The sequence below is a fragment of the Melitaea cinxia genome, chromosome 25 (assembly GCF_905220565.1).
Source record: "Melitaea cinxia chromosome 25, ilMelCinx1.1, whole genome shotgun sequence".
In the NCBI taxonomy this organism is placed as follows: Eukaryota; Metazoa; Arthropoda; class Insecta; order Lepidoptera; family Nymphalidae; genus Melitaea; species Melitaea cinxia.
This window is the reverse complement of record NC_059418.1, coordinates 3,839,572-3,854,806: the sequence shown is the minus strand read 5'-3', so window position 1 is coordinate 3,854,806 and position 15,235 is coordinate 3,839,572. Positions and strand designations below refer to the sequence as shown.

The 15,235-nt window shown below is 36.4% G+C and overlaps 1 protein-coding gene and 1 long non-coding RNA gene across 2 annotated transcripts in view; both read left to right on the top strand.

Annotated features, from left to right (window-relative positions):
• LOC123666245 (signal transducer and activator of transcription 5B-like) overlaps positions 1 to 11,192 on the top strand; it is a 44,678-nt gene extending 33,486 nt beyond the window's left edge. The window contains exons 14-19 of the mRNA XM_045600421.1: positions 906 to 1,012; positions 2,868 to 3,041; positions 4,864 to 4,988; positions 5,482 to 5,634; positions 7,679 to 7,814; positions 11,066 to 11,192. Coding sequence (XP_045456377.1) covers positions 906 to 1,012; positions 2,868 to 3,041; positions 4,864 to 4,988; positions 5,482 to 5,634; positions 7,679 to 7,814; positions 11,066 to 11,192 — 822 coding nt within the window. The remainder of the gene's footprint in view (positions 1 to 905; positions 1,013 to 2,867; positions 3,042 to 4,863; positions 4,989 to 5,481; positions 5,635 to 7,678; positions 7,815 to 11,065) is intronic.
• On the top strand, positions 10,089 to 10,301 carry LOC123666246. Its single transcript, XR_006745189.1, has 2 exons — positions 10,089 to 10,125; positions 10,196 to 10,301. It is a non-coding gene; the product is annotated as an uncharacterized LOC123666246 (long non-coding RNA).
• Positions 11,193 to 15,235: the final 4,043 nt, after the last annotated feature.

Sequence of the window (15,235 nt, the reverse complement as noted above, 5' to 3'; positions counted from 1 at the left end):
TACTGACATAATTATATATAATTATGTATAATTATGTTAACGTTTGATTGTTTTATGGAGCTCCGTAACAGGACTTACCGAAACTAAATTACGAAATGTTTTCATATCCGTTAGCGTATTTAAACCCGGTTTCCGAACTTCTATCAAAGACATTTGTAGGCTATATAACGTCATGTTATGACATTATAGAATGTAGCAGCTTCGGTGCAGGATTATATTAATGATAAATGTTTTTGGATCTAGTGCCGCTGTATTCCAACAGGTTTTTTATAGAGTTACTTTCCAATTCTTTTCTGCAGAATCTGCATTCCGAATCGATGGTAACACTAATGCACACACTTTGAGCAATAATTAAAATTTTAATTTGTAAAATAACGATTTTTGAATCTTATTTGAGGAGTTATTTTAGATTTCGAGCAAAAACATCACATTTTTAACCGACTACCAAAACAGGAGGAGGTTCTCGATTCGATTGTATTTTTAACCGATTTCCAAAATAGAAGGAGGTGTTCACTTCGATTATACTAGCCGACCTCGCGAATTCCCACCGCCTTTTTTTTTTTTCTTGAATATAATAATTATATATCGAAATAAAATATGTGTATTGTAAGTTGGAAAAGTTACATACGAGTATCTGTGCAAAATTTCACTAAATCGGTCGGTCATACCTTTCAAATTGGATCAGTGCACACGTGTGCAAATTTGATTAAAATTGGTTAAGTAGTTTAGGCTTCCATCGCGAACAAACAACGTTACGCGTATTATATTGTTTTATATATGTTATCTTAGAACTTTAAATTGCGAATTGACAAACACTTTTTCGTTTGCTCGCAAACACATTATACTAAGTATTAATGGTATTAAATTTCAAGTCTGGTGACAAATAATCTTTATTTTTTTTTCAGGTATCATGGGGACAATTGGCTGAGACTTTGCGCATCAAATTCTGGTCCGCAACCGGAGGCGATCTTTCCGAAGATAATCTACGATTCCTTGCCGAGAAGATATTTAGGTAACTTGTTAACTTGTTCGCTATAAATAAATAAACGCCTCACAATTAACGGTCCTCGATGAGGTTTACTTCTGTGTCGGGGGCCTGGAAACACAATACGCAAGCCCAAACGCCCAGACCAAGGCAAACATCTGTATGGCAAATACAAATGTATGCCGTGTGCGCAACAGCTATAAGCCAGTACTGTGAACGCTGCACCAAAACGTCAATATATGTTATTAAAATAAGTTTTCAGTGATATAATAAGAATCAAAGATGTAAAATAGTTAAACCACTTTCGAAAGGAAATGTAAAACTGAACAGAAAATCCAGTTCACCGTTCAATGTAAATTATTAGGCAACCATAAGTTACGGTAACCACTTACCACCAGGTGCGCCGTACGCTTGTTGGCCGATGTAGTTGTTTAAAATGAAAAAAACGGACCTAATTACATTGAAAAGTAATACAACGTAGGAAGACGAAAATAGTCAATTAGGTAAACACGCATTATCTATATCTATAATATATATAAAAGCGAAAGGTCACTCACTCATCACGAAATCTCCGAAACTATAACACCTACAAACTTGAAATTTGGCAGGTAGGCTCCTTATAGAACGAAGACATCCGCTAAGAACGGATTTTACGAAACTCGACCCCTAAGGGGGTAAAACGGGGGTTGCAAGTTTGTATGAAAGTCCTATGTTTTTGAAGTAAGAGACTTGAAATTTAAAATAAATGCTCTATAAATGACTAGAAGGCGTCCAAATAATGTATCTTTAGAAATCAATCCCCTTTTGGGGTTAAAACGGGGGATGGTAGGTTGACTCACTGATCACGAAATCTCCGAAACTATAACACCTACAAACTTGAAATTTGGCAGGAAGGCTCCTTATAGGGCGTAGACATCCGCTAAGAGATGATTTTACGAAACTCGACACCTACGGGGGTAAAATGGGGGTTGGAAGTTTGTATGAAAGTCCTGTGTTTTTGAAGTAAGAGACTTGAAATTTAAAATGTATGCTCTATAGATGGTGAGGAGGTGTCCAAATAATGAATCGTAATCTATATATATGTAAAAGAAAAGGTCACTAACTCACTCATCACGAGAACTCAAAAACCGCTGGATGGTCTATTCATCCAGGTTGAACAAAGATAAAATTTGGCAGGGAGGTAGATTATAGTTAGCAGACGTCCGCTAAGAACGGGTTTTACGATATTCCAACGCTAAGGGGGTTTAATTTAAGTTGAAAGTTTGTATGAAACATATACAGCCTGAAAACAAAATTAAAAATGTGGTGTATAGAGAGGTTTTATAAAAATAACTATTAAATTATACTTAATTGTGCCTTTTAAAAAATTACTCAGTTTGATAAGAATTTCAAGTGACTGAAATAAAAAAAATAATTTGCTTTCACCATCTTAATAGTAATGCATATCTTCATAACCACGCGGAGGTAGTCGCGGACAACAGTTAGTGTATTATAAAACAAAGTCCCCAAAAGTGTATGTGATCGATTCGCTCAAAATCTATAGAACGGATTTTCATGCGGTTTCACGATTGGGGAGAGGGCTCCACCACTGGCAAGAGGAAGGTTTACGGAACGGCTAAGCCGATTTTGATGAGAGTTTCACTGGAAATTTACCGGGAAAACTTTGTGACACACTAATTTCAACGCGGGCGAAGCCGCGGGCACAGCTAGTTAGATATAACTCGAAAAGTACTCGTCAGGTCTTAATAATTTAATAAGAACTAGCTTTCGATTAATCACCACTAAAAGCTATAACACATTAAAAAAATACTCTTTTTTTGAAGTCTGTCAAAAAATCTCATCTATCTAACTGTATACCGTACACTTCGCAAGTGACCCCCCCTCTGTCTCACAGGAGCAGCCTCACCGTGAGCAACATGGAGCTAAACAGCATGACGGTGAGCTGGATACAGTTCGGCAAGGACGCCCTGCCGGAGAGGAACTTCACCTTCTGGGAGTGGTTCTACATGGTAGTCAAGCTTACCAGGGACTACTTGAGTCCTCTGTGGTGCGACCGGTGAGTTTTACTTGAATTTTTAACGTGAATAAATACAATCGAATTGAGAACCTACTTCTTTTGAAAGTCGGCTAATAGAACACTGTGTCTTGATGACATTTGAATAATTGTGTTTGCTCGCAAACGAAAAAAATTTGACTTCAATTACATCGACAAGAAATATGATAATGTGACGCGCTATCAACAAAAAGCAATAATCAGATCTCGGTCAAATTTAAAAAAGGCTACATGACAAGCATTCGCTTTCGATTAAAGTAAGAATCATCAAAATCGATATGCATATCAATTCGTTTATTTTTAACCGACTTCCAAAAAGGAGGAGGTTCTCAAATCGACTGTATTTTTTTTAACCGACTTCCAAAAAAGGAAGAGGTTCTCAATTCGACTGTTTTTTTTATGTATGTTACATCAGAACTTTTGATCGTGTGGACCGATTTCGACAAATTTTATTTTAATCGAAAAGTGATGTGTGCCAATTGGTCCCATTTAAATTTATTTGAGATCTAACAACTACTTTTCGAGTTATATCTAATAATGCGTTTTTACTTGACGCTTTTTTCGTCGACCTACGTTGTATTATACCGCATAACTTTCTACTGGATGTACCGATTTTGATTATTCTTTTTTTGTTGGAAAGGAGATATTCCTAGTTTAGTACCATGATAAGGAAACCAGGAGCTGACGATGGGATCCCAAAGAAATCGAGGGAAACTCTTGAAAATCCGCAATAACTTTTTACGAGGTGTACCGATTTTGATAATTCTTTTTTTGTTGGAAAGGAGATATCCTTAGTTTGGCACCATGATAAGGAAACCAGGATCTAATAATGGAATCCCAGAGAAATCGAGGGAACTTCTTGAAAATCCGCAATAACTTTTTACTAGGTGTACCGATTTTAATAATTTTTAATTTAATTGAAAGCTGATGTTTGTAATGTGGTCACATATAAATTTCATTGAGATCTGATAACTACTTTTTGAGTAATCTTTGATAACGCGCAGTTACTTGAGTATTTTTTCGTCGATCTACGTTGTATTACTCATCGATGTAATTGAAGTCGGTTTTTTTTCGTTTGCGAGCAAACACAATTATTATTGTACGAAAACTACGTTGACGGCCAAATCTTTTTCTGTCACAAACAGAGGACGTTTCATTGTACCTACCTATCAATAGTTAGGTACACAAACATTTGACTAATGCCAAGCGTATGGAGAGTTTTAAAAATTGTATTTGGCTCCACACCTGTTTTTAACTGACTTCAAAAAAGGAGGAGATTACTCAATTCGACCGTATATATATGTATGTTCGGGCATAACTCCGTCGTTTATGAACCGATTTTGATAATTCTTTTTTTGTTGGAAAGGAGATATCCCTAGTTTGGTATTATGATAAGGAAACTAGGATCTGATGATGGGATCCCAGAGAAATCGAGGGAAACTCTCAAAAATCCGCATAAATTTTTACTGGTGTTTAATTTAATCGAAAGCCGATGTTTATCATGTGGTCACATTTAAATTTCATCGAGATTTGATTATTACTTTTGGAGTAATCTTTGATAATGCGTATTTACTTGACTATTATTTCGTCTACCTACATTGTATTACTTGTCGATATAATTGAAGTCGGTTTTTCTTCGTTTGCCTGCAAACACAATTATGTGTAATGAAATCGCAACGTTTCGGTTCTCTTTATCAGCCCACTCCATTTTAATATCACAAAATATTTTACAATGTATTGGCGCAAAAATGAGAAAACACAATGAACAATCATATAAAATCAATTTATGGCCAGACTATGTATATTTGTATTATATCTTCCGCAGTCTGATCATGGGTTTCATCCAGAAGAAACAAGCCGAAGAGATGTTGTCCAAGTGTCCCCCGGGAACTTTCCTCCTGAGATTTTCTGATTCTGAGCTCGGTGGCATCACCATAGCTTGGGTTGGAGGTGAGTATTTTTGAAGCTAAACTTCTTTAAAATCGTTGTGATTTGAAACTCGATAAAACGAAAATTCGTTACGATAAAGAAACAAACACTGTATGAGAGAATCAGACTGAATACATTACTGCTCAAAACGTGTAAGAGATGCGTTTTGTATGGCGCTTACGACCTTTTTCACGAGACTGTGATCATCGTTGATAGAACATGTTATAACAACCGCCTAGCTTCCTACGAATTTCCAGAAGTTTCACTTCTGACGTGTGTGTATTGCACACACACTTTTTACGTGGGATGAAAGAGGTAGGCCACTGAGGGGTCTTAAAATATTACACAAAATACCTCATCAGTATGCTCTGGGCTGTCCATTTAGAACTGTTCACTTGAGCGTCAAAGGTAGCTATTGCGTAACAGAATTTGGGTACGGAACCCTAAAAGAGAAAAAGCCATTATTGAAAACTCTCAACCCAAGCCCAGTCACTTATAAACATATATTCCGCAGAGGGCAACGAAGTATTCAGCCTGCAGCCCTTCACCTCCAGGGACTTGATGTTGCGCTCCCTGGCAGATCGTATCCTAGACCTGGCACAGCTGCAGTTCCTCTACCCCAACGTGGCGAAGGATGACGTTTTCTCCAAATACTACACCAAGCCCGGTCAGTGAAACTTATTTATTTAGTGGTCGAAATTCGACCGTAATTTCATGAACATTATTAAGGTTCTGTTGTCAAAGACTACACTTCAATAATAAGAAATGAAAGAGTATACATATGCGTATGATACATGGTAATGTGTGTATTGTATTTTTTATTGATTTAATGTATTTGTAATGCATAATTAAAAAAAAAATATATTAGCAATTCTGCACTCCTTGTCTGTATAAACTATAAGTGGGCGAAATTTCATACTCCTCCGTCCACGCAATTTTCGTGGGTAGAAAGTTATGGCTTTACGTATTAATAAATAGATACCATCAGAAGTCGCTAAATTAATATTTTGAACATTATAAAATACATTATGATGGCCACAACATTCATTTTTAGTATAATTATTATTTTAACTTCATTTAATATTTATAGGATATATGTCTATTCTTCATACAACTACAGAGAACTTGTTTATTTTTTTTATACAACAAGTTCGGCAAACGAGATTACGGCTTACCTGATGGTAAGCGATTACCGTAGCTATCTGCAATACCAGAAGCAAACGTGTTGCCGACCCCACCCCAGATTCCCCCCAGGAGGTTTTTTGAATTATTTAAAATTTATTTAACAATCTGTACTAATATTATAAAGCTGAAATGTTTTTTTGTTTATTTAAAAGCACCAATATCAGAAACTTGAATTGAAAAATTATTCGTTGTTGGATATTCCATTTACCGAGGAAGGTTACGTATCACGGCTACGACCATAGCAGCTGAGCATTCATAAGAAATATCCTTTAACGCATTATAACCTTTTTTAACCGACTTCCAAAAAAGGAGGAGGTTCTCAATTCGGCTGTATTTTTTTTATTTTTATGTATGTTACTTCGTAACTTTTGACTGGGTGGAGCGATTTCGACAAATTTTCCCTTGATCGAAAGGTGGTGTGTGTCATTTGGTCCCGTTTAAATTTATTTGAGATCTAACAACTACTTTTCGAGTTATATCTAATAATGCGTATTTACTTGACGCTTTTTCGTCGACCTACGTTGTATTATACCGCATAACTTTCTACTGGATGTACCGATTTTGATAATTATTTTTTTGTTGGAAAGGAGATATTCCTAGTTTAGTACCATGATAAGGAAACCAGGATTTGATGATGGGATCCTAGAGAAATCGAGGGAAACTCTTGAAAATCTGCAATAACTTTTTACTGGGTATACCGATTTTGATAATTCTTTTTTTGTTGGAATGGAGATATCTCTAGTTTAGTACCATGATAAGGAAACCAGGATCTGATGATGGAATCCTAGAGAAATCGAGGGAAACTCTTGAAAAGCCCCATAATTTTTTACGGGGTGTACCGATTTTGACGATTTTTGATTTAATCAAAAGCCGATGTTTATCATTATCATTTAAATTTCATCGAGATCTGATTACAACTTTTGGAGTAATCTTTGATAATGCGTATTTACTCGACTTTTTTTTTGTCTACCTACGTTGTATTACTTGTCGATATAATTGAAGGGGGTTTTTCTTCGTTTGCCTGCAAACACAATTATAGAAGCCTGTTATTGCTTTTAATTTGAACTTATAATTTCGGAGATAATGTAAAATGAAATGGTTTATGCAGCGTCGCGCCGCGCGCCTGTGTAAACCGCACGCACGTGTTGAACAGTAATGGTAAAAAAATGATTAGTACGTTTTACTCAAATTAACACGGGTTCCAAATACGCAACAAATAATTACGTCAAACAAAAAATAATACTTATGCCTTGATTCTATATTCAAAATCATTTTACGAACTTTTCTGTTGTTATTGTTGTGTGTGTATGTAGTAGTGAAAATATAGTATTTCTAATAGTATAAAATGACGTGCACACAGAGATTGAAATTGTATATGCGTGCGTGCGTGCTTGCGTGCGTGCGTGTTTGTGTGCATGCGTGTGTGTTCGCGTACATACGTGTGTGTGTGTGTGCGTGCGTGCGTGCGTGTGTGCTTGCGTGCGTGTATGTGAGCTCGCAGTAGTAACGATATCTGGTGAGCGCAGAGAACGAGATGCTTAAGAACGGCTACGTGAAGCCGGTGCTGGTGACGACGCTGCCACCCTACATGTCCTCGTCGCCCGCCTACGCGCACTCGCCCGACTCGCACCGGAACACGCCCAGCGTGCACAGCCACAGCAGGTAACCATACTATACGATTTTTTCGTGTTTTTATTAGTTTATTTCAATGTTCTCTTTCCTTGAATGCGTATATATATATATATATATATATATATATATATATATATATATGTAATATGTTGTTTTATAATGTGTTTTCTTGAAGCAAAAAACGAATATTTGTTGCTCTGTAAAGAGAAACAACATTAAAAGCTATTGCTTCGGATACTGTTTCTTTCACAATTGCTATTATTTAATTTTAACAAAGTTTAACTTTAAACGTTTTAAGCCAGAGAATTTTTATTTTAGGTTCTAGAATTAATTTAGTGCAACGTGTTGCCATTATAGATAAACTTTGAAAAATTTCAAAGATAATGCGCGGGTAATTTAAATTAAATGAAGAGTGCAACAGCTTCATTTACATATATATATATATATATATATATATATATATATATATATATATATATATATATCGTGGCCCGCCGGCCTACCTGCGTCCACGCGCACCGCGCAACGAGTGGCGGTCGAGCACTCAGTGGCTTTGTGGCCAGCCTGACCGCGGCGATAGCACGACAGTCTGCAGTAGTTTTTTCCCTGCCACCGCCGGGAGCTCAATGTGGGCTGTCCCCGAGCCCATTTGCCCTACGCAGATGTTTCTCACATGGACTTGCCCCGTGGAATAGCCCTCCGTAGCCACCGCGATAGCCAGGCGTTCCTCGGTGACCGCATCGCTCAGGCCTGAAATTCTCATCTCCGTCTTCTTTTCAGGCCTGAGCAACTCCGCCTTCTCTGCCAAGGCCTCCTTTAGATAAGCGGCGAGGGCATTAGGCTTCTCCCCGCTCGTGGAGCCGGGCATCTCGATAGGCGCGCCCTGGTCACCGACTGGCGGATCCGTTGCGGGCCGATTCCCAGCTCCTTGAGGTCGATACTGCTCTCGGCCTTGAGCAGTGTCGACCCGTACGTGGCCCCCCTGGCTGCTGCCTCCGGCCGTAACTAGATTATTACGGCCGCTGAGTGGAGGAGCGCCAGCTAAGTCTTCGGGGTATCCTTTTTGGCAGGTGACGTTGTGCGAAGCCGTCCGGTTTTTCACCGCCGTTTTGCGGCGGACGACTTCCGTTCAGGTTGCCATCGGCTTTTCCTGGGGTTTGGTCCCCTTTCCCTCCTTCCCTCGAGGGGCCGCTGTCTTTGAGATGGAGGGACCGAACGCGGTCCACTCCACCTTCCCTATCCCCTTCCCTTTCCCCTTTCCCTTGCCCTTCCCCTTTCCTTTGCTCGACGCTTGGGGGAGGGCGGGGCGGTCTTCCGAGTCTACTTGCGCACCCTCGTTTGCACTAAGGGCCACTGTCACTCTGTTCTTGTCCACAATGGCGGTCCTTGACCGCAAAGGCGGTCGTTATTACTCGCGCCAGTGGTCTGCTGTCCCCAACTGTTGTGGGGTGGCAAAGAGGGGCAGCCAGGAGCTGAAGAACCACCAGGTGGTTATCCTCGATGTTGCCAACCATAATAGCTATATCTAGGTCAGCAGGTTCCTTCACACTCGTGGATTCAGAGACCTTTTTGCGGCTGTCCTCAAACTTCCACCTGTAGGCCCGCACGTCCTGGCGGACTAGTTTCAGCTCCCGCGTTAGCGACACTTTATTGAATTGCAATAAAGTTCAAATTGACTCTACATTTTAGTACGAAAACGTGTGTATGGGAAAAAGAAAAGGGCTGTTTTTAGGGTTTTCACGGAAATTATTCGATTTTTTTCTCGCCGTAAAGTGTTGAGTTATACGCTTACGAACACATTTTACTATTCATTTTTATATATAAGTCCTAATATTTCTGTTATAATGTCTTTTATTGTTGAAAAAACTAGAGAGTTAACTAATTACGTAAAATATATAATTATTTGATCAAAGGTTTACAATTATATTTAAAAAAAAAAACAAAAGTAAACTTCACAATCACTTTCTTGATACTATTGTGACTTGATATATTTGATTGTGTGCATCTTTTTGTTTGATTTTTCTGTCTCAGCTTGCTTTTTATAGGAGGGTTGGTAAATTTGTGATTATTTTATATTTATTGTCTCATTGGTTACTAAATAGGATTGTCATAAACCTGCGTGGTTTAATGCTATTTATAATAAATAAGTTACATTATTGTTTATAAGATAAATAAATTAAAAAAAAAAATTGAACGAATGTTGCGGTATAAAAATGACACCTGATATAATATATGACATAATGTTCTGAAATTTACTGTAAAAAGTTTCTGATGGAGCCATAGTCTTTAAAGAAGAAGAAGATGTAAAAAGTTTTTTGTTTTGGTTCTGACATTTCATGAGGTAATTATAAAAGTGACAGCCGACAGCAAACTCCGGTCAGCAAATCCTGCGTAGAGCGTTTCGTAACAAGGTCGATAATATCAGATTTATTTTAAATTATTATTATGCTATACATGACAATGTATGTTCGTTGTATGTTTCTGTGTGTTTATATTACAAATATATGTGAGATACGATATATCTTTTTATTTATTAAAAAAAAAACTGGATTTTTTATTTTTTCTGGTTTATCGAAATATTTTTCAAATTTAGAAAAATCAATTTTTTTAATAGTCCTCGCGAAAATGCAACACAGACGGGTCGTATTCTAATATATTGGATATAGTTTTATTTTCTTAACAAAAAAAATTATTGTCCATTTTAATTTATTTTTATTATTTTTATTGTCTGTGGTGACATTTATGCGAGTTTTAGTTTTTCTTTTCTATCTGTTATCTTTTTATCATCGTCTGTAATGTTGACTAATGTGTTGCATTTTCTCTTCCTTTCCCGATAACGCTGCTGGCTGCCGACAACACAAACACACAAAATTAACAATATGTACACAAAACAATTAACAACAAATACACAAAAAATATAAAAAAAAATTACAATATGACACATTCCATTATAATTTTGGCAAAAAATAAATCACCATACAATCTTTTCGACCATAAAAAACTTATATTCGATTTGATGAAATCTTTGCTATCATACATTTTGATTTGATACAAATAACGACATGTCAATATTTTATGACAATTAAAAATATCTTACACGAAAAAAACTTCTTACCCATAAACTGAAATATAATTAAAAATTAACTAAACTACAACTGATGTTCATCACCAAATAACAATTTTTCCGCAATCCACAATACAACCACAAACAAATTTTGTAATAATGACATACAACACACAAAAACAACAAAAAAAAAACATGGAACAAAACAAAACAACAGCTACTTCAGTGCTGCAACATCAGCTCAGACAGAGAATAGCTTTATGGACAGCGAGCTTTTTGAGCAGATTCGGGCCTTCAGCTTCGATGACATCGACAAATACGGAGGGAACGCTACAATGAAGTAAGGTAAGGATATAAAATCACAATCATGGATAGGGTAAATTCATATCATTGTATAAACCTTGACGCCGCGTTGGCGCAACGGTTACAGCCATGGATTGTACCTGTTGCGCTGGCGGTTGCGTGTTCGATCCCCGCACATGACAAACATTTGTGTTGGCCATACAGATGTTTGCCGTGGTCTGGGTGTTGTGAAGTCCTTGTGAGTCTCCCCACCGTGCCTCGGAGAGCACGTTTAGCCGTCGGTCCTGGTTGTTATCATGTGCACCTGATAGCCATCGTTACTCATGGTAGGGAATTTTATATATACCAACCCGCATTGGAGCAGCGTGGTGGATTAAGCTCTGATCCTTCTCCTATATGGGGAAAAGGGCCTATGCCCAGCAGTGGGATATTACAGGCTGAAGCGATATCATTGTATAAACGTCTCAGACACAGCACACAACAGCCTCCTATTTACTTCTGTGTCGAGGGTCCGAAAACACACAAGCACAAACGCCTAAACAAAGGCAAGTATTTGTATTGCCCATTCAAATGTTCGCAAAAAAATGGGATCGCACCCGTGACCGTCAGTGCAACTGCCAGCTCTGTGACAGCCCCGCTGACACGTTAGTACACGTATTGTTATTACTGTACTTTATTGCATAGCACATTAACAATAATAAACAATAGAAACGTGTGTATAATAAATAGTTGACATGAAATTGTGGCGACATCTATCGCGCAACATAATAACTACGTAATTAGAGAAAATTGACATATGCTACATCGCGCTATCAGAGTTTTCAAAGTGATTAAAGTATATATACAAAAACCCGACAACAACCGTCGGGGCAGTAGCCCGCCAGACACAATACCCGTCTGGTTGGAGGATCCTCTCTTTTCCTCAAACTAGCAAAATATACAATAAGGCAGACTTACCGCAAAGAAACAATCTCTTCCGAAGAACGTTACGGGTTTTACATCATTTGTAAGCGTTAAATTTTGATGTCAGATGGCAAGGGTAGGAGTAGGGAAGCCTTTTTAACATGCATGGGGTTTAATGTACCTCTATTCTATATTGCATATTTACAGATGTATACAAATGAGTGGTATTCAATGACACCGTACACGCTACAGATTTCTTAGCTATATAATTTTTTTTTATAATACTAGCTGACCTTTCTTCGTACAGTGCTATATAATATAATTATTATTATATTCACGAAATATTTATTATTATTTTATTGAAATGAAATATAGCCTGTATTTTAAGTTGGAAAAGTTACATATCTGTGCAAAATTTCATTAAAATCGGGCCAGTTGTTCGAAGATTAGCTCGAACCAAACATTGTGACACGATATCTTTATACATATAGATAGATAATACCTATAGTAGGCGATTACCGAAGTTTATAGACGCCTGCAACATCAAAAGTATCGTCAGCGCGTGACGACCTGTCCGAACTTTCTACCTTTCTCAGACAGGAACACAACACTACAAGTAGTGAAAGCAGTGTTATTTCGCTGTAATCTTCTGTAAGGTCTGGGTACTTCCCCAGACAAAGTATTCCAGATTTGAACCAAGTTATATCTTGCTGTGCCCACCTCAGTAAACTGAGGTTAACACAAATACAAACTGTACCGTATCAAGAGTCATCTATCACAAGCTTGAAAATGTATTTGAGTTCGAGCGGATGAGCCAGAAGTATTTTATTGAAGGTTGACAATTTGAACAAATAGGACAGTTTTAACTAACAGTAGAAATTAAAAATATTTGCTCATCAATTTGTTTTTGTAATTAAACTTTTTATAATCGTTGCGATTTAAAACAAGATGAAACGAAAATGCGTCACGATAGAGAGAAATACATAAATGTACAGGATAAAATGAGATAGAATAAGCTACTTCTCAAAACGCGTAAGCGACGCGTATCGTATGACACGAGATCGTGATCATCGTCCATCGAACAAATTGCAATGGTCTACATTTTTAGCCGACTTCCAAAAAAGGAGGAGGTTCTCAATTCGACTGTATTTTTTTTCTTTTTTTTATGTATGTTACATCAGAACTTTTGACCGGGTGGACCGATTTCGACAATTTTTTTTTTAATCGAAAGGTGGTATGTGTCATTTGGTCCCATTTAAATTTATTTGAGATCTAACAACTACTTTCGAGTTATATCTAATATTGTATTATACCGCATAACTTTCTACTGGATGTACCGATTTTGATAATTCTTTTTTTGTTGGAAAGGGGATATCCCTAGTTTGGTACCATGATAAGGAAACCAGGATCTGATGATGGGATCTCAGAGAAATTGAGGGAAACTCTCGAAAATCTGCAATAACTTTTTACTGGGTGTACCGATTTTGATAATTTTTAATTTAATCAAAAGCTGATGTTTGCCATGTGGTCACATATAAATTTTATTGAGATCTGATAACTATTTTTTGAGTAATCTTTGATAACGCGTAGTTACTTGACTATTTTTTCGTCGATCTACGTTGTATTACTCTTCGATGTAATTGAAGTCGGTTTTTTTTCGTTTGCGAGCAAACACAATTATTTCTAGGAATTTTCAAACTTTCACTCCTGCTGTGTGTGAATTGTACACACACATTTTTGTTTGTTTTAATTTTTTATTTTGTACTATTTCAGGTCCGGGTGGTATTCCAACCAGTAGATATAAGAGTAAGTCCAGTCAATTGTTGTAAGGTAAATTTTTAATTATGTGTGTCATAGAATCGTTTATTTTACAAATGTTCTTACTTTGTCATGACAAAATTATAATTTACATATTGACGAAAGTTGATAAAATGTTTTGACATCCAGTTTGACAGCGTTTGTAACGTTGAGTCCAAAAGAATAACAAAATTTAAAAATTTGATTATTAGCATCAATTATAAAATTATAAATTAAGTCGAACAAGTAGTAGTCAGTACAAATGTACAAAAAGTAGTGCAGTACAGAATATATAATAATTTAAATTTAAGTTTATTAGATGATATAACTTATACATATTGTGTATCAAAATTCATTGAACCTTTCCTTACTATCTTACGCCAAGTTGCACGAAAAGAAATTAAAATTTAAGTAGTGATTAAACTAATTTAATCGCAAGAATTGTATGAAATTGTATAAGTATTGTAACTCGGCGTTAGTGGCATAACTCTTAGGTAAATTATTCCATTTTTAACCGATAAAAAAGGAAGAGGTTTTCAAGTCTATTATATTTGTAAGTCCTATAATTAACTCAAATTTTTTCTCGTTCATTACATTTTCAAAGATTTTTGACAAGATCGGTATCAAAGTGAAGCCTGTAATTGTTAATATCAAGGGGGTCATCCCGCTTATAAAGTGGTTTTACAATTGATCTTTTTAGACTGTTTGGAAATTTACCTTCTTCGAGTGATCTATTAACTAGATGAGTCAGAGGTTTAGCTATAATATTAGCACATTCTTTCAAAATGTATGTATTTAACAATTCATATCCAGTAGATTTCGTATTTTTAAGAGATTTTATAATCTTTAGTATATCGGATTCGTTCACTGGTGTTAAAATGAGTTGTTATTAAATGATATATTTAAATTGTTCGTCATATTATTACTAGTCACCAAATTTTTATTCATCAAATCTATAAAATGATTATTAAAAGGTTCACGTATAGTCAAAGGATCAAAACAATGTTTATCGTCAATAGTTAATTCATTAATGTCATTTTTTTCTTTTTTACTTTCGAATGTACTTTTTATGACATTCCAAGATTTATTTTTAGAACTAGCAACATGTTTTGTTGCTGTGATTGTAAGCAATATTATTGCACTTTTAGCATTTTAATTGAATGCTAACATGTTTATGTAGTTTTTAGTTCTGAATTTTATCTCTAAATATACGAAAATTATGAGATTTTGTATGTAACATGAAGCTTCTAACGTACAGCACTTACGTGGAAAATTTAGCGGTTGCATATTTACAATAGTCAGTGTTTGTTGAAGCGAAACTTCTTTAGGCTCATGTGGGTAAAATTTTTACGGATAAAACGGCAACGTTTAGATGAAACGGCAA